This window comes from Portunus trituberculatus, chromosome 34 (assembly GCF_017591435.1).
Source record: "Portunus trituberculatus isolate SZX2019 chromosome 34, ASM1759143v1, whole genome shotgun sequence".
NCBI classification, from domain to species: Eukaryota; Metazoa; Arthropoda; class Malacostraca; order Decapoda; family Portunidae; genus Portunus; species Portunus trituberculatus.
The window spans coordinates 165,359-191,786 of record NC_059288.1 but is presented as its reverse complement, the minus strand read 5'-3'; the positions used below and the strand labels follow the sequence as shown (position 1 = coordinate 191,786).

The window sequence follows — 26,428 nt, the reverse complement described above, 5'->3', positions numbered from 1 at the left end:
TCTCGGCCTCTTGCAGCTTGTGGTTTTCCATGGCCAAAGCGTCATTCTTGTTCCTCTAGCTACCCTATTAATTCATATCTTCCTCCTCTGCCTTCAAGTACTGTACTAGCCTTCCCCTGTATGGGCATTGTAACGTTAGCTCCAATGCTGTGACACGCCTGGTTCTATAAAACTGCAATGCAGTGCCCATGGAGGCTTCGGTGGAGTGCCGCGCCTGTGCTGCTTCGAGGCTGTCACGACTTTACAGTTTACAGTACTTCTTTCCCACTCTCAGACGCTGCAGGATCACTCGCGTCCGGCTCGCCAACACAATCAATTTTAAAATAGTTTTCAGACAGATATATGTGTATGTGTATGACTGTCGATAAGGAGGTGCGCTGTACCTTTTGACCTCTAGATTTCACCATTGCCGTAACTTAAACCCTAGCTGCCAGTGGTGTCTGGTGCCCCTGTCCCAGAATGGCAATGTCTTAATGTGTCACTGAATAATAAATCAGTAAATCTATATTTATGGCAGGAATAATGCATCCAGTTAAGTTTAAAAGTTAGGCAAAGCGAGGAATTGTAAAATATGGGCCAAGATTGAGCCGAAGTGTTCCGTGTCCGAAGGTGTGAGACGAGGAAGAAGGGAAAGCACGTGTGTGAAGTAAACAAACCACCAGCTTCCTCCTGCTGCAGGCGGCTACAGGATGAAGACCCTCATCCCTAGCATTGTAAATGTGTGTGTGTGTGTGTGTGTGTGTGTGTGTGTGTGTGTGTGTGTTTGCTACCAGACATTGGGACAGGCCAGTGCTGGCGGTGGGCGAGGTTCACTGCCACTAGCCAGATGACACAGCTGCGTGGTGCCAGTGCATGTGATGTCTTGTGCCTTCGCAGGGGCGTGTGAGACACTGAGTGGGTCGTGGCAGTTCATGGTGTAAAGGGAGGGAGTGGACAGGGCAAGGACAAGGCAAGGGAGGCAACAGACACGTGACTTAGCAGTGACAGGCTCATATTTCTTGTCTTCGCAAGGGAAAGCTGTTAGTAAGAGAGATGTCCTTCTTTCTCCTTATCCTTATGACACAAGGAAAAGTTGATAGATTAATAATCTCTCATCAGTCACTCAGTTATGGACAAAACAAATTTTTATGCAAGTTTTTAGATTATTTTCAATTTGTCAGCATGTTTTTCTCACAAATCATTAGCTTCTATTTCTTCCCCAGACTCCTACCCCATCTACTCAGAAACTGATGTTAAGTACCACAGCAATAACTCACTCACAATGTTCCCCCGAGAGAACTGGCTGCCCCTTGCCATTGCTCTAGTCTGGCAGCCACTACCTAACTTAGTCTAATCTAATCAAATCAAACTAATCCAACTTAACAAAACTTACTTAATCCAATCTAACTGTCAATTTTGCAAAAAACTGGGAATGTGCTATAAGAAATTGAGAAGGCACTGCAATGCAGACAGACAGATGCATTCATCAGAATAATTCAGGTTTTTCCAAATGAGTCGCTTCTTTCTCCTCATGATGAAATAAAATACTGTGATTGGCTAAATTAATTCTGCATTTTTTTTTACTTGACCGGCAGCTACATTCTTAAATAAAAGAAAACAATCACCATGACTAATTTTACACCTGAACAATAGCTGTCACACACACGCGGGGTGCGCGCGTGCGCCCGGTAGCTCAGTGGTTAGAGTGCTGGCTTCACAAGCCAGAGGACAGGGGTTCAATTCCCTGGCTGGGTGGAGATATTTGGGTGTGTCTCCTTTCACGTGTAGCCCCTGTTCACCTAGCAGTGAGTAGCTACGGAATGTAAATCGAGGAGTTGTGACGTTGTCCCGGTGTGTGGTGTGTGCCTGGTCTCAGGCCTATCCAAAGATTGGAAATAATGTGCTCTGAGCTCGCTCCGTAGGGTAACGTCTGGCTGTCTCGTCAGAGACTGCAGCAGATCAAACAGTGAAACACACACACACACACACACACACACACACACACACACACACACACACACACACACACACACACACACATAGCTACTAGAAAATCTGAGCCCTGATAAACATGTAAGCAAGATATTTGGACTATCATATAAGATGTTGACTAATATATGAGTGGCATTTCATTACATGGATAAAGATATGATGAAAAAAATCATCACAAGCAAGATACGCCCAAGGCTGGAATATGCAGCAGTGGTATGGTCTCCGAGCTCTAAAAAGGATATAAGAAAATTGGAAAGGATACAGAAGATTGCTACTAAGATGGTGCCGGAATTAAAGGACCTCTCATATGAAGAATGACTGAGGGAAATGGGACTGCCAACCTTACAAGATAGAAGAGAATGGGGAGACCTAATAACAATGTATATGATAGTAAATGACATTGAAAAAATAGACAAAGAAGACCTGGTGCTGTTGATAGAAGAAGATGGAAGGACAAGAGGACATGAAAAGAAGATCAGGATAAGGCAGTGTGTGAAGGATATTGGAAAATACAGTTTTCTTTACAGAACGGTGGAAAAATGGAATGCATAGGATAATGGAATTGTTACAGCACATAGTGTGCGTAACTTTAAAGAAAAACTAGATAAATGGAGATATGGAGACAGGACACTATGAGCCCTGCTCGAACCCTGTACAATACAACTAGGTAAATACACACACACACACACACACACACACACACACACACACACACACACACACACACACACACACACACACACACCTAACATATGAAGAAAGACTGAAGGAAATGGGACTGCCAACCTCACAAGATAGAAGAGAATGAGGAGACCTGATAACAGTGTATAAAATAATAAATGGCATTGAAAGATAGACAAGGAAGACCTGGTGCTGGTGACAAAAGAAGCTAGAAGGACAAGAGGACATGTAAAGAAGATTAGGTTGAGGCAGTGTGTGAAGGATATTGGAAAATGCAGTTCTCCACATAGAACAATGGAAAGGTAGAATGCACTGAGTGATGAAGTTGTTACAGCACATAATGTGCATAACTTTAAAGAAAAATTGGATCAATGGAGACATGGAGACAGGACACTAAGAGCCCCTGCTCGAATCCTGTACAATACAATTAGGTAAATGCACACACCACAACCGAGAAGGTCTGGGCTCAAGTCCCAGTGTCGTGATCCGAGCTGTTGCACGACGTTGCACAAATTCTCTAGCTACTGGCTATAAATAGTCAAAGGTTTTTTCTATCTTTAATTAACAAAAATAATATCTATACATAAGGTGTTTGATACGGCGCCGACAAGTAACAATCACAACTCTTTCTGTTGCCTTCTCCACTGCAATTACTACAATTTCTCTTACAACATCCTTAAGAATTACATTAATCTCGTACATATTCTCGCATCAAAACGGATTTCACTTCAAACATCATCCACTATATCTTCATAACGTATTACAACATCTGAACACGGTGCTTTACTTATCAGTAAATCTCATATGTAGTACGTACAACATTACCCCTTTTTTCCCAGCTACCCGTATATAAGAATGACCTTTACTTGGTACATGAATGCAAGCAACCACGTGACGTACCACCAAATATATTACCATACACATATAATTACCTGCCTCCGTTCAACAAAAATGACAACGTAACACCACCGAAATATAATGACAAATATTGATATTTCCACACAAGTGACTTCCCACAAGTAATCTCTTTCTCTTGGTACCCATACATGGAACCACGTTAACTTCGTACACAATTACACACTAGTAAATATGTTATGTAACTTATTTGTCAGAGTAACACACATGCACATACGTAGATAGCGGTATACAAATTCCCTTACTCATAGATGAAAACGCAAGTATATAACGACGTCATTATGAACCAAAGTACAAACACACAAACCAATATAAACTAACACCACCTAATACCTAACCCTCCTATCATGATTCCTCCTCCATTCTAATTTACCTCAAAAGACTGCATTACAACTTATAGTTCCACTTACTGGTTATATATGAAGTACAAAACGCCGCCCTCAGCTATGTAGCCGAGGGTGGCCCGCTTAGAGCCGCGGTTGTCCCCTCTGCTTCCTCTCTCCTCTCTCTCTGCCCCAATTCTCTACAATTTCCCTTCAGGAACTTATGGGGGCGTGTTTTGACCCACACAACACGCCCCTCAGAATGTACCGTTCACCAATCAAGTACAAGCTCACGTGAACTCCACGTGTGGTATGAACAACATCCAAGAACGACAACAACACCACAGAATGTTTATCTGACCTGGGCTATATATATCTGCCCGGGCTGCCCTGGGTCAACTGGCCTGGGTCATTAAATGTTTCCTTTTGACCTTCCTGCCCTTCCTAATTTCTTTTATGGCTGGATACGGCTACACACCGCATACTGGCGAACTAGCATACATCCATATATCTTTATTTCTTGTTTCTTATATTTTTCATATTTCACTTATGATGTGGGCATCTGACACCAGCTCGGTGAGGCAAATGGGCTACCCTCTCGTGTAACCCCTGTTGACCTAGGAGAAAGGAGGTACGGGACTTTTCTCAAGGGGTTGTGACCTTGCTTTCCTGGTGTTTGGAGTGTGTTGTGGTCTCAGTCTTACCCGAAGATCGGTCTATGAGCTCTGAGCTCGCTCTGTAATGTTGAAGGCTGGCTGGGTGACCAGCAGATGACCATGGTGAATTAAACACACATGCCTTCACCAGGATAGATCAGTGCCTACTCGCGTGGGTACATCACTTTCAAGCATTGTCTCGGGAACAAGTGAGCTTGCTTCCTCAAGAAACAGTTAAATTTTTGAAAATTGTCAGCATTGTAATTCATGGTTGGTATACATAGCATTCAAATTACTGTGAATGAGAAGCTTCATCTAAGGAGAAAGATAAGAAAAGCCATGTGGAGACTGGTGAAAGATTAAAATGATATTGAAAAGTAAGCTTTATAGAAAGCTAGATCTTCCATGTTGAATTTTTGCCCACATGTCACATAGCCTTTTTAATCTTAAATGTATTGATTGCTGAACTGGACTGCAAATTAAGAATTGGCTGTAACATCCAGTTGTGAAAATAAGAATTTTCTATTCAGTGACTGGACTGCAAGGCCTCAAGGAGAGCCTAGAGGAAGGTGTTTCCATGAAGGCAAAGCTCACAGCTGAGAGTTTGTGTTGTGTTTTATTTGAAAATGTCCTTGAGCTATAGCAGAGTGTCAGTGGAGGTGAGGCAGGTTGGTGGACCAGCCACTGTAAGGCAAGTCCACTGGTTTCTTCACATTTACGTTTATAGCAACATTATGAAGGATGAAATTATTTTTCTGACAGGTTTTCATGTATATGAAATTAATCCTCATGTGTTTATCATAGTACAGGTATTCCTCGATTTATGTGTGTTTATATTATGCAATTTTCAATATCTTGAGGTAAAAAACCCAGAAATTTTTTTTAAATTGCACAAATGATTTAAAATAACACAATGTCAAGATGCTTTGCTGACATGGTAAATCTTGAGAATTATGAGATTCTGCGAGATGTTTGTTTGGGCCGCCATATTTGTCATCGAAGCTGATTGCAGCACAGAGGCACTTCACCTCTCAAGAAAGTTAGTGATGCATGATAAATGTCTTCAGGAAAATAAGTGTATGCTGTCTTGTTGTCCATTAGACACCATTACAATAGCAATGATGATCCTTTGTTTATTTCAGCTAGGAGGTGCACAAAAGTGTTTTATACAGGACGTGCTGCCAAGACTACAGGGTGCATGTCCAGTCACTCTCAGATGCAGCCCTTCCAGAAACAGATTAAACTATTTTACGTTGATTCCTATGAGGAAAATGGTTTTTGGTTCATGAATGCATATATATATATATATATATATATATATATATATATATATATATATATATATATATATATATATATATATATATATATATATATATATATATATATATATATATATATATATATATATATATATATATATATATATATATATATATATATATATATATATATATATATAATTATGTATGCAGGTGAACCTGTAACAGTGTACAGTTTAATTCAGTAATCATCTTTACTTTAAGTGATTTTTGCATTACGTGATCCCATCAGGAATGTATCCCTTGCATAAATTGAGAAATCCTTGTAAATATTTTTTTAGGGATGTTTATCACTTTTAGAAAAAAACACTGAGAAACTCCCATTAGATTAATTGAAGCATTTCCTAATCTTTCAATGAAAAATTTATATCAAAATGAATGAGATGCAGCATTCTGAAAATGTACCAGATTGGAAGCATATTCATCATAATAATACTTTTTTTTTTGTGTGTGTTTCTTTATTATGGTGGTGTGTGTGTGTGTGTGTGTGTGTGTGTGTGTGAGTAAGTGTGTGTATTTACCTAGTTGTATTTACCTAGTTGTAGTTTTACAGGGCCTGGGCTTTATGCTCGTGTGGCCCCGTCTCCATATCTACACTTATCCAATTTTTCTTTAAAACTATGCACACTCGTTGCTGACACCGCTTCTTCACTCAAAATGTTCTATGTCTCAACACATCTTTGTGGGAAACTATATTTTTAACATCTCTCAGACATCTTTCCTTTCTCAGCTTTTTACTATGCAATTTTGTGCTTCGAATGTCATATTCTTCTCTCAGGATCAATTTCTCATTATCCACTTGGTCCATTCCGTTGATCAATTTAAAAACTTGTATCAGATCCCCTCTCGCCCTTCTCTGTTCCAGGGTTGGTAGATCCATAGCCTTTAGTCTCTTCTCATAATGTCATCCCTTCAAATTCTGGAACCATTCTTGTAGCCACTTTTTGTAGTCTCTCCAACTTCCTTGTGTGTTTCTTTTTATAAGGGATCCATAGTAGTCCTGCATATTCCAATCTGTGTCTTATTATAGTACTTATCAATTTCTTCATCATTTTTTTGTCCATGTAGTGAAATGTTAATCCAATATTCCTTAGCAAATTATGTTTCTCTGAAAATTCTATCAATATGGCTTACCGGTTGATTGTTTTCTTCCATCATCACTCCCAAGTCCTTTTCCTTTTTTACTTTTTCTAGTTCTACTCCATCTCCCATCTTATAGATTCCCACGGGTTGTCTTTCACTCTTTCCCATTTCCATGACATGACTTTTGCCCACATTGAATTCCCACCTTTTACTCCATTCCCAGATCTTATTTAGGTCTTCCTGCAGTATTTCACAATCCTCTTTTTGCTTTATAACTCTGCACAGTTTCGTATCATCTGCAAACAGATTTATGTAGCTGTTCACTCCTTCTGGCATGTTGTTTATATATTCGAGGAAAAGTATTGGTGCTAATACTGACCCTTGTGGCACTCCGCTTTCTACAACTCTCCACTTGGACTTCATATCTTTAATTACCATCCTTATTTCTCTCCCCCTCAAATAATTTTCCATCCATCTGAATGTGCTTCCTTTTAAGCCAACCTTCTCCTCTAACTTCCACAGTAATCATGCATGTGGCACTTTATCAAACCTTTTTTAAATCCAAATAAATACAGTCAACCCATCCCTCTCTCTCTTGTACTCTATCAACTTTTCTAGAGTAGAAACTCAGTGTGTGTGTGTGTGTGTGTGTGTGTGTGTGTGTGTGTGTGTGTGTGTGTGTGTGTGTATTTACCTAGTTGTATTTACCTAGTTATAGTTTTACAGGGCCTGGGCTTTATGCTCGTGTGGCCCCGTCTCCATATCTACACTTATCCAATCTTACTTTAATAGTTTGCACACTCGTTGCATACACTATTTCTTCATTTAAACTGTTCCACGTCTCAATACATCTTTGCGGGAAACTATATTTTTTAATATCTCTCAGACATCTTCCTTTTCTCAGCTTTTTACTATGCGATCTTGTGCTTCGAATGTCATATTCTTCTCTCAGGATCAGTTTTGTCATTATCCACTTGGTCCATTCCGTTGATCAATTTATAAACTTGTATCAGGTCTCCTCTCTCCCTTCTTTGTTCCAGGGTTGGTAGATCCATAGCCTTTAGTCTCTCCTCATATGTCATCCCTTCAAATTCTGGAACCATTCTTGTAGCTATTTTTTGTAGCCTCTCCAATTTCCTTATGTGTTTCTTTTTATGAGGGGTCCACACTACTCCTGCATATTCCAATCTGGGTCTTATTATAGTACTTATCAATTTCTTCATCATTTCTTTGTCCATGTAGTGAAATGCTACTCCAATATTTCTTAGCAAATTATGTTTCTCTAAAAATTCTATCAATATGGCTTACTGGTTGATTGTTTTCTTCCATCGTCACTCCTAAGTCCTTTTCCTTTTTAACTTTCTCCAGTTCTACTCCATCTCCCATCTTATAGATTCCCACAGGTCGTCTTTCACTCTTTCCCATTTCCATGACATGGCTTTTGTTCACATTGAATTCCATTTCCCACTTCTTACTCCATTCCCAGATCTTATTTAGGTCTTCTTGCAGTATTTCACAATCCTCTTTTTGCTTTATAATTCTGCACAGTTTCGTATCATCTGCAAAGAGATTTATGTAGCTGTTCACTCCTTCTGGCATGTCGTTAATGTAAATGAGGAAAAGTATTGGTGCCAATACTGACCCCTGTGGCACTCCGCTTTCTACTGCTCTCCACTTGGACTTAATATCTTTAACTACCATCCTTATTTCTCTCCCCCTCAAATAATTTTCTATCCATCTCAATGTGCTTCCTTTTAAGCCACCCTTCTCTAACTTCCATAGTAATCTTGCATGTGGCACTTGTCAAACGCCTTTTTTAAATCCAAATAAATACAGTCAACCCATCCCTCTCTCTCTTGTACTCTATCAACTATTCTAGAATAGAAACTCAATAAATTAGTTACACAAGACCGTCTTTTTCTAAAACCAAATTGGCTATTTGATATTAATTTGTTGTCTTCAAGGAATTCGATCCATTGTTTCTTTATTATTCCTTCACACATCTTGCATATTACACTAGTTAGTGATACCAGTCTGTAATCTAAAGGTTCTTCCTTCCTTCCGCTCATATATATGGGAACCACCTCAGCTCTTTTCCATTCTACTGGTACTGTTCCATTTTCTATTGAACATTTTATGATGTATGTAGGACTTGCTAGTTCTTCCCTACATTCTTTCAGTATTCTGCCTGAGACTTCATCTGGTCCCATTGCCTTCTCTTCATCCAGTTCCTTCATTAACTCTTTTATTTCAAGCTTGGTTACTTTAATCTCTTTCATATAAATTGTCTCTCTATTACTCTGTGGCCTCTCAAATTTGGATTCCTTAGTAAAGACCTCCTGGAATTTTTTATTTAATAGTTTTGCCATACTTTTTGGGTCTTCCACCATCCTGTTCTCTCCTTTTAACCTTTCTATTGTTTCTTTTTGCCTGATTTTTCCATTTATGAATCTATAGAACAATTTTGGTTGCTCCTTACATTTTTCGACAATGTGTGTGTGTGTGTGTGTGTGTGTGTGTGTGTGTGTGTGTGTGTGTGTGTATAGACTAATTTTTTTATATTTTCAGGAGGATGCGCCTGACTCGGATGACTCTGGGGATGAGATTCCTCCTGGGGGAGTGTTTGCCCTGGCGGTGGTGGAGGAGGAAGATGAAGGGGATGGGGAAGGTGAGGGTGATGGGGAGGGGGATGCAGACAGGGATGGTGGCAGCGGCAGTGACTTCCCAGACGAGCACAATGGCAACGAGGCACTGGTTAGTTTGCCCGTGTGTGGCATTGACTTCATTATTACTGCTACCACTACTTTCATGCTAACTGCTCTTCAGATATTGACAACTGTATGCCCACTCTCGTCTCGCAGCCTCATCCACTAGACTTCCTACTTTATCTCACTCCTATTCTGTCCACCTGTCTAATGCAAGAGTTTACCAATATTCTCAATTGCTCATCCTTTTTTCTGGTTGAAGTTCCTACCACTACTTTCATGCTAACTGCTCTTCAGATATTGACAACTGTATGCCCACTTTCGTCTCGCATCCTCATCCACTAGACTTCCTACTTTGTCTCACCCATATTCTGTCCACCTGTGTCTTTATTTCCTAGTTCCTATGGCTTGAACTCTTTCAGGAAGAAGGTTTCAAGACTCTTATCTTTTACTTTTGTAGGATCCTTTAGAAATTCAACTTTTGGCAGACTGATACCTCAGTATCTCTCTCTCTCTCTCTCTCTCTCTCTCTCTCTCTCTCTCTCTCTCTCTCTCTCTCTCTGCCAATGCCCCTCACATTAGAAATAGTGCTTAAATCACATAGAATCATAAACCAACTTTAGGAGAACACATCCCATTTAGAAAACATGGCCCTAGTTTTTGTTATTATTATTACTAATTTTATTTAATTTTTTTTGTTTAATGAATTTTGTTTTTTTGTTTTTTTAATTTTGAACCTTTGTGATACTTATTGTTCCTTTTGTTTTTACAGGATGGAGATGCATATGGTGAAGATTATGAGGTGGGTTACTCTATGGTTTCTTGAGTTTGTGTGTGTGTATATTTACTTAGTTGTTGTATTTACTTAGTTGTATTGTACAGCGTTTGAGTGGGGCTCATAGTGTCCTGTCTCCATATCTCCATTTATCTAGTTTTTCTTTAAAGTTATGCACACTATGTGCTGTAACAATTCCATTATCCAATGCATTCCATTTTTTCACCATTCTGTGTGGGAAACTGTATTTTCCAATATCCTTCACACACTGCCTTATCCTGACCTTTTCATGTCCTCTTGTCCTTCTATCTTCTTTCGTCAACAGCACCAGGTCTTCTTTGTCTATTTTTTCAATATCATTTACTATCTTATACATTGTTATTAGGTCTCCCCATTCTCTTCTATCTTGTAAGGTTGGCAGTCCCATTTCCCTCAGTCATTCTTCATATGAGAGGTCCTTTAATTCCGGCACCATCTAAGTAGCAATCTTCTGTATCCTTTCCGATTTTCTTATATCCTTTTTAGAGCTCAGAGACCATACCACTGCTGCATATTCCAGCCTTGGGTGTATCATGCTTGTGATGATGATGATGATGTGTGTGTGTTTGTGTTTAATTCACCTCGGTCATCTGCTGGTCACCCAGCCAGTCTTCCCCATTACGGAGCAAGCTCAGAGCTCATAGACCGATCTTCGGGTAGGACTGAGACCACATCAACACACAACACACACCAGGAAAGCGAGGCCACAACCCCTTGAGTTACATCCCATACCTATTTACTGCTAGGTGAACACGGGCCACACATTAAGAGGCTTGCCCATTTGCCTCGCTGCTTACCGGGACTTGAACCCGCCTCTCGACAGAGTCGGGCTAACCACTACACTACGCGGTGTGTATGTGTGTGTTTCACTGTTTGATCTGCTGCAGTTTCTGACGAGACAGCCAGACGGTACCCTACGGAACGAGCTCAGAGCTCATTATTTCCGATCTTTGGATAGGCCTGAGACCAGGCACACACCACACACCGGGATAATAAGGTCACAACTCCTCGATTTACATCCCGTACCTACTCACTGCTAGGTGAACAGGGGCTACACGTGAAAGGAGACACACCCAAATATCTCCACCCGGTCAATCGAACTGTCCTCTGGCTTGTGAAGCCAGCGCTCTAACCACTGAGCTACCGGGTATGTGTGTGTGTGTGTATTTACCTAGTTGTATTTACCTAGTTGTAGTTTTACAGGGCCTGGGCTTTATGCTCGTGTGGTCCCGTCTCCATATCTACACTTATCCAATTTTTCTTTAAAACTATGTACACTCTTTGCTGATACCACTTCCTCACTCAAACTGTTCCAAGTCTCAACACATCTTTGTGGGAAACTAAATTTTTTAACATCTCTCAGACATCGTCCCTTCCTTAGTTTCTTACTATGCGATCTTGTGCTTCTAAAGTCATATTCTTCTCTCAGGATCAGTTTCTCATTATCCACTTCATCCATTCCGTTAATCAATTTATAAACTTGTGTGTGTGTGTGTGTGTGTGTGTGTGTGTGTGTGTGTGTGTGTGTGTGTGTGTGTGTGTGTGTGTGTATTTGCCTAGTTGTATTTACCTAGTTGTAGTTTTACAGGACCTGGGCTTTATGCTCGTGTGGCCCCGTCTCCATATCTACACTTATCCAATTTTTCTTTAAAACTATGCACACTCGCTGCTGACAACACTTCTTCACTCAAACTATTCCATGTCTCAACACATCTTTGTGGGAAACTATATTTTTTAACGTCTCAGACATCTTCCCTTTCTCAGCTTTTTACTATGCGATCTTGTGTGTGTGTGTTTTGTATGTAGTATTTACTTGGTTATAGTTTACAGGGTGCATCATTTCTTAACCCTTTCAGTACTGAAACATATTTTTATCAAATTTTGGTGTGATTTGACCATTTTACTTGCATTAGTAAGGGTCTGTGGAGGTCAGAAGATAAATGACAAGAGTCTTCACTATTTTAATGCCCGCATAAGTTTCTGAAGTTATACAAAATTGCCAAATAGCAACCAGAATGAATATGAAAAAGCGTCATGGTACTGAAGTGGTTAATACCTGTATCTATCTTTCTTTCACTTGCCATACATTCCTTGCCATGCATCTGTATGCATGTATGTACTTAACTTTATAAATGACTGAGGCCACATTTATTTACAGGAAATAGGAATAGCACAGAGGAAAGGAACAAGTACAGGATATGAACATTGCATACCTGTAAGGAAGTAGATGATGCATTTTTTAACTATACTCCGTCCCTTTGTAGGGCAATTTTATGTGATATTGCAAGTGTGATACACAATGAAAAACTTACATACAAACTTACAAATTGTTCAGTGCCCCTCTTATTTTGAAAAAAAGAAAAAAAAAAGACAATAGGTTTGATAATAAATTTTTGATGATAAATATAAATAGTTTTTTATATGTTGCAGTTGTATTTAGGTACACACAAGTGCAGCATATTTTAGCAGATAAGACGACCCAGATAAGACATTCACTTAATCTCAGTCTGGATTTAATGATTTTAGGTGCAATCAGTGGTTTAAGACGACACTCAAAGTTCCAAACCACCAAACCATCGGTGGTGAAGTTTGGGTCAGTGAGCACCAGATGACTGAGATGGTGGTGCACTGTACATAGCAGCATAATGATTAAAATACTTTGAATGTATAACCATTAGTATGACACCATGACCGTGATCATCAAGCACAAAACTGAACCTAAAATAAAATTCCCAATAGGTCCTTTTTGTACATTATCATGAAAAAGAATGGTGGGAACTAGAAAAGTTATGTGCAGTGTGTTCAGTTTTTCTTAACATAAACAAACCCTTGCCTTGTGCTGCATGTGTGTGTCAGGCAGTCAGCCATAACCTTCTCCTATATATCAGGTACGGTTTGATTAGATACGCTGACATACTTCAAGCATTCCTCAGTACATGAGCTTCGTCGCTCTACAACATTGCAATCTGGAAAGATTCACATTCTCTCCAGTTTGCTTTCTTTTGCTGCTTGGCTTAAGTCATGCCTTTGAAGATTTCTATATAGCTCCTCTTTTAGCTCTGGGAGAAATTTTCACAGCCTTCTGCTTTATCCATTCACATACAATGCCAGCAGATTCCTGTTTTACTGTGTCAAACTTCCCAAAAGTTGTCATTGTTTTTGTATCCGGTGTATAAGACGGCAACCTTTTCTAGGTCAACTTGTACACCGAAATATACAGTTTGCACATGCACAGTAACCTCTCTTAATGCCAACAGAGTGACAGCAACAGCGACAGTGACAGTATGTACAGCAGCCTCAGCACTAGCGGCTCAGAAGAGGAGGAGAATGTGAAGCTGACGGAGCTGTTTGGACTAACTGACAATCCCGAGGTGAACCGTGAGCGGCCACCGGACCTCAAGATGGACTCAATGATCATGGACGTGTGCTTCCACCCCGAGGCAGATCTCTTCTCCCTTGCCTCCATCGATGGCGAGGTTGTCATGTGAGTAGTGGTGTAGACACTGACTGGCTGTTATGCTTCCTTTTATTTCCCTCTTGTCTGCTCTGTCCTAACACATTTTCACAGCTTAAGCTTTCCTTTTTTGTTATATTCATTTTGTTATATGTTGTGACTGTTTCTTTCTCTTGTCTATTCAGTCATTACACATATACATTATTTAACCTTTACCTCACCTTTACCGCACCACTGTTCAAAACAATACCAGCGTCAGCAGCAGCTCATCTTCCCTCACTCAACTTACCATCAAAACGCCCTGCAATGTCACCTAGCATTGCTAAAAAGACCAGGAAGTCTCTTACTCTTGAAGTGAAGTTGGATATTATTCACAGACACGAGAGATGAGAAAACTAATAGCATTGCTTGCCACCATCTTGACTCCATCTGCTTCTCTACTATTTTCAAGTCAGGAAACTCTATTAAGAAGGCTGGTGAGACTGTATCTTCCTTGCAAGCTAAAAGAACCACCTGACTCTACAATGGATAAAATGGAAAGTCTTGTGGAAATGTGGTACATAAGTTTTATATGTGATACAATGATGCGCCCTTTGTTTACATTCCACAGGTTGCCGGTTAGTGTCTTTCCTGTTTCACCCTCCCTCCATTCATAAATTTAAGATCATCAACATTATAAAGTTATGTACATACGTACATTAGTGTACATTATAATGACTTCAACTGCCTAAATGTTTAACTTCATAATTTTTACTTTCATTAAACCTTTCACTGTACTATGATGCACTCTCGCTTTGTTTACTCTCAATGGAAGTTCAAGTCAGGGGTTAAACTTGTTATAATCGGTTTGCTTAATGAAGTTTCGCTTAACGAACAGTTTTTGGGTACCTCCCTTCCTGTGTCTCTTTCTCCGTTTGCCTTCTCCATCAATCTCCTTTCACTTTCACTGTAGTACCATTCCAGTATGCTTGTGTTTATTTGTGACAAGTAACCACCTTCCCTCCCACAGTTACCGGTATAACAAGGAGGTGACGGAGGAGATGACACGCTTCTCCCACCACAAGATGTCATGCCGTGCCGTCTGCTACAATGAGAATGGCTCTCTCCTGTACACCACCAGCAAGGACAAGTCACTGGCGGTGCTGGACATGGGCTCCTCGGCAGTCAAGCAGCACATATGGGAGGCACATGAGGCACCCATATCCAGCTTCTTCCTGGTGGATGAGAACATGTGTGCCACTGGGGATGATGAGGGCACAGTGAAGCTCTGGGACATGAGGAAGAGGAAGGCAGTGTTCAAGTTCAAGTGTGGAGAGGAGGCAGTCATGTCGCTCATTGGGGACGAGGCGCATAAGATGTTAGTGGCAGCGGTTGGTGATGGCTCTCTCAACACCTTTGATATGAGGAAGAAAGCCCTCGAGGTCCAGGTTTGTGTTTTTTTTTTTTTTTTTTTTCATGTAAGAGAGGAAAATATGGCAAAAGGCATAAAAAATTACTAAATAAAAAGGCTCACTTAGATACCAGTCCCATAGCAGGTCCGAGAGAGTTAGCCTAAAGGATGGAATTAATGTTGTGAAACCTCACTCTTAAATGAGTTCAGGTCACAGAAAGATGGTCCTATCCTCTCCCTCCCCAGCACTGGTCCTATCTTTTCCATCCCTGGCACTGGCCCTATCTTTTCCCTCCCTGGCACTGGTCTTATTTTTCTCCCTGCAGTCAGAGATGTACAAGAGTGAGATGACCTCCCTGGCACTGGTCCGCAATGGGAGCCGACTGGTGGTTGGCTCTGGGGAGGGCACCATGTACATCTTCAAGTGGGGGGAGTTTGCACACCACATTGACCAGTTCCCTGGACACAAGGGAATGATCAACTGTATCGTGCCCCTCACTGACAACCTGCTGGTGACAGGCTGTGAGGATACCAACATCAGGTGTGTGTGTGTGTGTGTGTGTGTGTGTGTGTGTGTGTGTGTGTGTGTGTGTGTGTGTATTTACCTAGTTGTATTTACCTAGTTGTAGTTTTACAGGGCCTGGGCTTTATGCTCGTGTGGCCCCGTCTCCATATCTACACTTATCCAATCTTACTTTAAAAGTATGCACACTCGTTGCAGACACTACTTCTTCATTTAAACTGTTCCACGTCTCAATACATCTTTATGGAAACTATATTTTTAACATCTCTCAGACATCTTCCTTTTCTCAGCTTTTTACTATGCGATCTTGTGCTTCAATGTCATATTCTTCTCTCAGGATCAGTTTCTCATTATCCACTTGGTCCATTCCGTTGATCAATTTAAAACTTGTATCAGGTCTCCTCTCTCCTTCTTTGTTCCAGGGTTGGTAGATCCATAGCCTTTAGTCTCTCCTCATATGTCATCCCTTCAAATTCTGGAACCATTCTTGTAGCCATTTTTGTAGTCTCTCCAATTTCCTTATGTGTTTCTTTTATGAGGGGTCCACACTACTCCTGCATATTCCAATCTGGGTCTTATTATAGTACTTATCAATTTCTTCATCATTTCTTTGTCCATGTGGTGAAATGCTACTCCAATATTCCTTAGCAAATTATATGTTTCTCTAAAAATTCTATCAATATGGCTTACTGGTTGATTGTTTTCTTCCATCGTCACTCCTAAGTCCTTTTCCTTTTTACTTTCTCCAGTTCTACTCCATCTCCCATCTTATAGATTCCCACAGGTCGTCTTTCACTCTTTCCCATTTCCATGACATGGCTTTTGTTCACATTGAATTCCATTTCCCACTTTTTGCTCCATTCCCAGATCTTATTTAGGTCTTCTTGCAGTATTTCACAATCCTCTTTTGCTTTATAACTCTGCACAGTTTCGTATCATCTGCAAACAGATTTATGTAGCTGTTCACTCCTTCTGGCATGTCGTTAATATAAATGAGGAAAAGTATTGGTGCCAATACTGACCCTGTGGCACTCCGCTTTCTACTGCTCTCCACTTGGACTTCATATCTTTAACTACCGTCCTTATTTCTCTCCCCTCAAATAATTTTTATCCATCTCAATGTGCTTCCTTTTAAGCCACCCTTCTCCTCTAACTTCCATAGTAATCTTGCATGTGGCACTTTGTCAAATGCCTTTTTAAATCCAAATAAATACAGTCAACCCATCCCTCTCTCTCTTGTACTCTATCAACTATTCTAGAATAGAAACTCAGTAAATTAGTTACACAAGACCGTCTTTTCCTAAAACCAAATTGGCTATTTGATATTAATTTGTTGTCTTCAAGGAACTTGATCCATTGTTTCTTTATTATTCTTTCACACATCTTGCATATTACACTAGTTAGTGATACCGGTCTGTAATTTAAAGGTTCTTCCTTCCTTCCACTCTTATATATGGGAACCACCTCAGCTCTTTTCCATTCTACTGGTACTGTTCCATTTTCTATTGAGCATTTTATGATGTATATAGGACTTGCTAGTTCTTCCCTACATTCTTTCAGTATTCTGCCTGAGACTTCATCTGGTCCCATTGCCTTGTCTTCATCCAGTTCCTTCATTAATTCTTTTATTTCAAGCTTGGTTACTTTAATCTCATTCATATAGACTGTCTCTCTATTACCCTGTGGCCTATCAAATTTAGATTCCTTAGTAAAGACCCCCAGGAATTTATTATTTAATAGTTCTGCCATAGTTTTTGGGTCTTCCACCATCCTGTTCTCTCCTTTTAACCTTTCTATTGTTTCTCTTTGTCTATTTTTTTCATTTATGAATCTATAGAACAATTTTGGGTGCTCCTTACATTTTTCGACAATGTCCTTTTCAAAGTTCTTTTCCTCTTCCTTCCTTACCTTAACATATTCATCTCTCGCTGCCTTGAAGTTTTCCTTAGATTGTCTCTCTATTACCCTGTGGCCTTTCAAATTTGGATTCCTTAGTAAAGACCTCCTGGAATTTATTATTTAATACTTCTGCCGTACTTTTTGGGTCTTCCACCATCCCGTTCTCTCCTTTTAACCTTTCTATTGTTTCTCTTTGCATAATTTTTCCATTTATGAATCTATAGAACAATTTTGGTTGCTCCTTACATTTTTCGACAATGTCCTTTTCAAAATTTTTTTCTTCTTCCTTTCTCACCTTAACATATTCATTTCTCACTGCCTTGAAGTTTTCCTTATTTGCTGGATTTCTATTTTTCCTCCACCTTTTCCATGCTCCATCTCTTTTCTCCTTTGCCCTAGCACACCTTGCATTAAACCAATCTTTCTTTCCTTCTTCTTTAGGTCTATATTTTGGGACATATTCTCTGACTCCTGTTTTGTATATTTCCAAAAATAAGTTATATTTCTCTTGGATCGTCTCAGAGTTTTCCATCTCCTCTCAGTTTGTTTTTGAAATAGTTCTTGAGATTCTCAATATCAGCCTTTCTGTAATTTAATCGGTCTCCTTTGTATGAATCGTCTTTATCTTCCTTTCCCTCTTCTATATCTATTTCTAATATTACATGGTCACTCTTTCCCAATGGGCACTTATATCTTATATCATCATTTATTTGTATACCCCTTGTAAAAACTAGGTCCAATCTCGCCGCTCGTTTTTCCTCTGAATCTTGTGCATTCCTTTACTCTCTGGTCCATCATATTGTCTATCATTAGGTTCAAGAATCTTTCTCCCAGGCTTCTTCCCCATACCACTTTCATAATTTTCCCAGTCCACTTCTTTACAGTTGAAATCTCCTACTAATATAACTTTTTCCTTTCTTTAACAATTCTCGTTAGACTCCTTATTGTGTCATCTATCATGTCTTTATATTCTTGATTGGTCCATGAATTTGTTTTTGGTGGCACATATGTTACAATGATTGTTAACTCTTTTTATTAATATGCATCTTAATATACAATACTTCTGCTTTTCCTTCCCACATTCCACTTGGTTTATCACTATCTCCTTCCTTAACATAATCATGACTCCTCCTCCTCCTTTACCCACTCTGTCTCTTCTCCATACATTATACCTATTATCCAAGTCTATTTTGATTGCCTCATTTAGTTTTGTTTCAGCCAGGCATACAATATCTGGATTTTCTTTCCTTATGTAATCTCTTAATTCTAATTTACTTGATAAAACCCCGTCTATGTTCGTATACATCATTTTTAGTCTTTTGCCTTTATCATTTTTAGTTAAACTTGTTCCACTTTTTCTCTTCCTTCTCGTTTATATACCATTTCCTTATCCTGTCTCCTAGAATTCTCCAAAAAAATGCCTTTTTTTCCTCTTCTGACCTTTCATTATTCTTTTCCCTTACTGCTGCTGCCAGTTCATTGTATCTCTTCCTTTCTTCCTCATTTCTATTTTTCTTTATATAGATATCCTTGCAGTCTTCTGTTTCTCTAAGTTTTGTTGTTCTATATAATATTTCTTCTGTTGCTGCTTGTGATTTTAGTAGTATTTTAATTGGTCTCGTTTTTCCTTCTTGATATGGTCCCATTCTGTTTATTTCTTCTACTTCCTCTTCCAAGTTCTGCCTATCTTCGTCATTAAGATTCTTCAGTAGTAGCTCATCCTCTCCTCTGCTGTTTTGTTTAAGTTTTTCTTTGGCTGTTTCCCATAGCTGCCTGAGTGTAGCTCTTTTCTCTTTATCTAGATCGAATCTCAACCATTAATTTTTGTAAGCTTCTTTCCTTCCCAGCCTCCATGAGCCTGCCAGGATTTCCTCAGCGCCTGCTTGCAATCTTATTCTAATCTTTAATGGACGTGTTTTTCCCTCCTTGTATTTCCCCAGTCTATAGACTTCTTCAGTTTCTTCACTCAATCTCTTACCTTCCTCTTCATCAACCTTCACCTCAATCACTTCTTTTTCAGCCTGCTTTTTCTCATATTCTTCTCTTTCATGTCTAATTGGCATAACTTTTCCTTTAATCCAAAGATAACAATGCACTTTTTCTTTTCCACAGTATCCCTAACCAAATTATCCTTTTCCTTAATTAACTTTTCTACTGTTTAGGCAATCTCCAGTTCCCTTTCTTGGCCGATTCTTCTATAATCTTTTTCACATTAACTTCCTGCTGATCCTGGTCCATCTTCCAATGATTTTGCTTTCCACTGATTTTCCTTACTTGATCTTTATTATCAACCATTTTCCTTTCACTAACATAAACTTTGTTCTTCAGGTCATCATAGTTTTTCAACACTTCTGTGTTTGCCTTCATGATCTCATCGTCCTTCTCCATGGTTTTAGTCTAGCCATCAGGTCTTTCACTAGGTCCTCCAGGTGTATGACCCTCCTCCTCAATAAACTCTCTTTGGTGTTACAGTCATCATACCAGTTCTCCAATCTGAAGCCTGAGAAATAATTTCTTTTGAGTTCCACTCTGCCACTTGGAGTAAACAAACACTCCTTGCCCTTACCCATTCTGGTTCTCACTTTGTTCTTTGCTCCTTTTTCCATCTTGTTGACATTTTAACCTTGCCACCTAGACAAGACAACACTAAACAGCTCTCACGTTTAGTTTTTACCCTAGGTAAAAGATTCTCTTGGTGGCTTGAAGTAATATCGAAGCAGAGTGTGTGTGTGTGTGATAAATGGTTATAATAATGATAATGATAATTAAAATCCCATGGTTTGTTATTGAGGCAGTTGTTACACTGAGAATGTAAAATAGATTGGGGAACTTAACACTAAGACTAAGGCGGCGTTCACACTGACGTGACATACGATAAGCGATATATCGTACGCGATATGCGATATGCAACACGCACAGACAGCTAATACCTTAAATGTACGGGAAATTATCAAAACTGTTCACACTGGCACGATAGTGCAACATATTGTATGAGATATATCATACCAACTGCTGCTTGTCGGTCGCCTCAGCGATTAATCACTTGTGATCTTGCTAACTGTGAAGGATGTCCGGGAAAAGAGAAGACACTTCTTCAATTACTTTCATCAATTTAGTGAAAGCTCGTGAATGTTTGTGGAACTACACCTGCTCTGACTACAGTAAAACAGATGTGACAAGTGCAGCATGGAGGGAAATCGCATTGGAATTGAAAGATACAAGTTAGTGCATTGTTTACTTAAACATTAGAATGGTATTAACTGAAAATGTTGATATTTTTGCGAAATTGTACGGATGTACCCAGTATTTCCTTTTCCTTTTCAGCCTATGACTTAAATGATAAGCCACCACTATATCCTCCTCGCTTGAACTCATGTTTGCAACTGAAGCAGTGAGTTGCCCTATGTCGCGCCGATTTATCGCATGATGTTATGAACCTCCCTAGCGATATGTCGTTGCAACATATCGCGTACGATATATCGCTTATCGTATGTCACGTCAGTGTGAACGTCGCCTAAGGTTGAGTTAGGGCTCACTGTGTGTGTGTCTGGTGTTCTCTGGCTGATGTTTGTTCTTTGTTGTTCCTCCCCTTCCCAACACACACAGAGCAGTGCAGATGTATCCACACCGGTTCGTTGGGGTGGTGGGTGAGCACGATGACTTTGGTGTGGACAACCTCTCAGTGTCGCATGACGGCACGCTGCTGGCCAGCTGCGCCTCAGAGGAGGTGGTACACTTCTGGAATATTGAGTACCTCTATGATATGGACAATGAGGAGAGTAAGAAGGTAGGTGTGAGCTCCCTTTTGTGTTTATTTATTACTCATCAAGTTTTATTTACTTTTTAAGGAAATGATAAGGAAAGCAGACATTGTGAGAGACTTGACAGGATAGACAGAGCAGTGTGTGGTAAGGTGGCATGGACGTATTGAGGGAATGGGGCATGACAGGATAATGAAAAGAGAGGAGTTGTGAGTGAGTGAAGAATGATCCAGCAATCTCTGAGTGAGGTGCCACACCTTGATGGCCTCAGATGTGGCAGGGAAGAGTACTTGCCAGGAAGGAGCCTTGTTTCAGACCAAACTATCTACCTTGTCTGACTGATACCCATAACAAGAAGACAGCAGTGTGTTTTCTTCTCTGTCCTGGGCCGAGGGGCTGTCAGAGTGTAAGTGTGCAAATTGTGTGTCTTGTCTTGGCTGCCCACTTTTTGAGAGAGACAGCTTTAACTTATGTAATATGTATATATGTATTTTATTTGTTTATTTGTTTATTAATTAATTAATTAATTTTTGAATGTGGAGAGGCTATAATGATTAAAGATTGCTTGTGCACATTGATAAATTTCCCTTACTGTACTCTAGTGAGGCTTATGATATGAAGCACTGATGCCGATGTTCTTAATAATCTCTTAGGAAAACATTATGATGGATTGGAGAAAAAATAATCCATGATGTGAAATTACTTTAAATTGAGTGATTGGTAACCTTCAATTACTGTCTATCTTTCGATATGTACCACTTATAGAACACTGAAGGGGAAGTAGACTAGCCAAGGTACCAATGTCTGTCTCACTATAGGGAACAAATACACCAGAGAGATTACCCACTTCTGTGTTGCTTTTCATGACACAGGGAATACAGCTGGAGCTGTAGGACCACTGTTGTCATCATGTTTCAGATAAGATTCTCTCTCTCTCTCTCTCTCTCTCTCTCTCTCTCTCTCTCTCTCTCTCTCTCTCTCTCTCTCTCTCTCTCTCTCTCTCTCTCTCTCTCTCTCTCTCACATATTCATTTTTCTAACACTTCAACATTCACTGCATTCCTTCGTTTTTTTTTTTTCTCTCCCACTTTCTCCCTTCTTACTTTTCCACTTCTATCTTTTCCATCTTTACAATTAATCTTTCTTTATATTCTCTATTCTACTTCTCACTCCTTCTAAACCACTCCATTCCTTTTACTTCTTCATTCATCCCCAGAATCCATTTATTCCTCCTTGCCTTCATTCCTTTAATTTTTATTCAATCCATTATTCCTTCCTGCTTTCATTGCTTCCACTTTTTTTCATTGACTCTCAATCCATTTATTCCTCACAGCCTCCATTCTTTTCTCTTTTTCCATTCACCCTTCCTCAATGTATTTATTCTTCACTGCCTTCGATCCTTTCACCTTTTTCATTCACCCTTTCTCAATTAATTAATTTCTTCCTGCCTTGCTTTGTTGACTCATGTTCCTTTCCTCTCCACTGCCTCCACATTACAGGGCAGCAAAAAACGCAAGAGGAATTACAACCTTCCTTCATCCAAGCGGAGAAACCGTTGCGACTTCTTCAGCGACATTCCCGAGGTGGCAGATTCTGATGACGAAGGGGGTCCCGTAGCTGGCCCATCCCACACCTCAGACTAAGTGAACCCGACCAGCTGTGACCAGCCAAGGGAACAGTGATAGGTGGAGTGATACAGTATGGGCTGAAGCTAGTGGTGTGTGAAAGCCTTGGCTAGTGCAGTTAATGGGATAATTGGGAAGTGATGTTATTGGTTACTTAGCCAGTGGAATAATGGGCAAGAAGTGATTGGCAGATGCAGATTTTTAATGGCTTGGTAAGTGGAATGATTGCCCTGCCAGTAGAATGAAGCCTTTGGTTACTCAGAATCATCCAGTGAAGTGAGCCTCTGGACTGAAAGGAAAGTTTTCTACTCCACATTCTTCATCAGTTATATAAGTGAATTTTTTGTTCAAGTAACCCATGAGGAGATTTTTTTATTCGTACATAAAGAAAATTGTGCACATGTGAAAGTTGCGTTGTCTGTGACCACATTAGTAGTAGGCAGATTCACAGATATATTATTTAATGTAAGCTTCAAGACTCCTCTGATCCTTGATTATATTATACACAAACTGTTCTCATCATTAGACATTCAAGGGCCTCATTTGCAGGCCAAGACAAGTATGCATACAAGTACATACTGCGTGTCCTGGCATAGTGTGTGGTGTGAGCAGTCACTGAGCACCCTTCCCTACCCCTCACCATGCCCTGTGCCTCTGTGGTGACCTGTGCTGCAAGTCCTGCCTTCTGGTGAGCTTATGGTGCTACTGACCAAACTCTTACCTGGTATAAGCCTGAGTCATGAAGGTGCAAAGCTGTGTGTGTCAGTTTTTTTACCTGAGGAATAACACTTTTTAATGCAGTCAGAATAGTTCACCAGTTTTCAGGTCTTTCCATGCATTGCTTGCACCAGGTTAGAGTTTTCCTGTTGGTATGTTAGTCTGATGATGAGCTTGCCTGGTAGAGGTCCTGCTGGTGCTCTACTGGGAAAGGACACTGAAGATTTGCCTGTTATGATACCAAAGAAATAAGAAATGTATTGGAAAAAAAAATTGGCTGAGAAAATAACTATCAAGAAAATTGAGTATTGTGATTAGTTTGCATTAGATAATCAGTGAGTGAGCCAATTGTATAAGTACTTAGTAAATACTGTACCTTTAGTGTTGGAGCAGGGCATCACTGCTGAGGAAACTTGCTTTGTTAGTGAAGGAGTGACAGTGAAGTAGGATAGTGCAGGATTACATGAGAGGAAGGAGAAGGAAAAGAGTGAAAGTAATAGAAGGTGAGAGAAAAGATCAGAAGCAAGAGAGTGAGTAGAATAAAAGATGGGAGAAAAAAGAATAGGAGAGTGAGAGGAAGGGGAAAGATGAGAGGGAGTGGAATAGAAGATGGGAGAAAAGAATAGAAGAGTAGAAATAGATAGTTTAGTTTAGTGGTGGGTGCTCCCAGAGTGGAGGTCTTGGGGAAGGCTTTACGTCTAGGTAGGCTAGTGAGAGAATGACATGAATGGGATTGCTGCAATTTTTTTTTTTTTTTTTTTTTCACAGTTAATTTTCTACTTCAGTTTCCTGAATTGTAGTTGTTTTCATTATTTATTTAATTTCCAGTGTTTCGTGGAGATGTATACATATGTACTGATTGTTGTTAGTTATAACTTTGTATGCATGGCACCTGTTTTAAGTTTGTGTGCTTTACATTGCAGTGCACTATGCCAGTCTGCTCAGAAAAGACTAATCTCCCTTATTTGTACATCATTCACTAGCTGCCAGAGGAGCTTGTACATAAATGCTATTCATCATCACCCAAAAATCACTCATTGTATTGTTTTATTGTTCTAAATTCATGTACTGTATATAACTTGTTAGTAAAAGTTGACTTCCATAAAGATTCTGTAGCATTGTCAAATAAACTGATGGAATGAAGACACCAATGATTCAGTTCACCAAATGTGAGAAATGGAAATGAAAGTTTTAGAGCAGGTAACAATGACTAGCAAATGAGAGTCCATGTTGTGTAAAACTTTATTGCACTCGACAAGTTGACACCATTCACTCCACAGATGTAGCCTGTCATCAGTCAGTGTATATGTCACTGTACATATGGTATTGTGCTCACAATGAAGTCTTTATGGGTATGGTGACACACACACACACACACACACACACACACACACACACACACACACACACACACATCCCATTAAGCGGCGAGGCAAATGGGCAAGTCTCTTAATGTGTAGCCCCTGTTCACCTAGCAGTGAAATAGGTACGGGATGTAACTCGAGGGGTTGTGGCCTCGCTTTCCCGGTGTGTGGAGTGTGTTGATGTGGTCTCAGTCCTACCCGAAGATCGGTCTATGTGCTCTGAGCTCGCTTCATAATGGGGAAGACTGGCTGGGTGACCAGCAGAAGATCGAGGTGAATCACACACACACACACACACACACACACACACACACACACACACACACACACACACACACACACACACAAACACACACACGCCCGGTAGCTCAGTGGTTAGAACGCTGGCTTCACAAGACAGGACCGGGGTTTGATTCCCCGGCCGGGTGGAGATATTTGGGTGTGTCTCCTTTCACGTGTAGCCCCTGTTCACCTAGCAGTGAGTAGGTACGGGATGTAAATCGAGGAGTTGTGACCTTGTTGTCCTGGTGTGTGGTGTGTGCCTGGTCTCAGGCCTATCCGAAGATCTGAAATAATGAGCTCTGAGCTCGTTCCGTAGGGCTGGCTGTCTCGTCAGAGACTGCAGCAGATCAAACAGTGAAACATATATACACACACTGGCACACATGACTATAATTAGGTACACAGATGGGATTCCACAATTGTAATCACATTTCCTGTGAATCACAACTGAATTAACACTTACTGACAATAGTTTGAGCAATTCTCTGCTGCTATCTTACACCAAATCACTTACCTAATTCTTCTCAAGTCATTCCTACACACACACACACACACACACACACACCGCATAGTGTAGTGGTTAGCACGCTCGACTCACAATCGAGAGGGTCTAGGTTCAAGTCCCGGAGGCAGCGAAGCAAATGGGCAAGCCTCTTAATGTGTGGCCCCTGTTCACCTAGCAGTAAATAGGTATGGGATGTAACTCGAGGGGTTGTGGCCTCGCTTTCCCGGTGTGTGGAGTGTGTGATGTGATCTCAGTCCTACCCAAAGATCGGTCTATGAGCTTTGAGCTCAGTCCGTAATGGGGAAGACTGGCTGGGTGACCAGCAGGCGACTGTGATGAATTACACACACACACACACACACATACATTATACCTGGCTGGGGATTCCACACAGGATGACACAGGTAGCTCCACACACTCATACACTCATACATTATAC

At 40.2% G+C, this 26,428-nt stretch overlaps 1 protein-coding gene across 2 annotated transcripts; it reads left to right on the top strand.

Moving 5' to 3' along the window:
* Positions 1–565: 565 nt before the first annotated feature.
* LOC123512697 (WD repeat-containing protein 55-like) lies at positions 566–24,983 on the top strand. 2 transcript variants are annotated; one of them, XM_045269211.1, is made up of 8 exons: positions 566–713; positions 9,520–9,705; positions 10,429–10,458; positions 13,728–13,954; positions 14,934–15,351; positions 15,641–15,855; positions 21,343–21,523; positions 22,996–24,983. In XM_045269211.1, exons 1-8 carry the CDS (start codon positions 690–692, stop codon positions 23,137–23,139), a joined length of 1,425 nt encoding a protein of 474 aa, XP_045125146.1. In that variant the 5' UTR covers positions 566–689; the 3' UTR covers positions 23,140–24,983. The 2 variants fall into 2 exon arrangements, with proteins under 2 accessions (XP_045125146.1, XP_045125145.1); XM_045269210.1 differs by having other exon boundaries at positions 575–719.
* Positions 24,984–26,428: the final 1,445 nt, after the last annotated feature.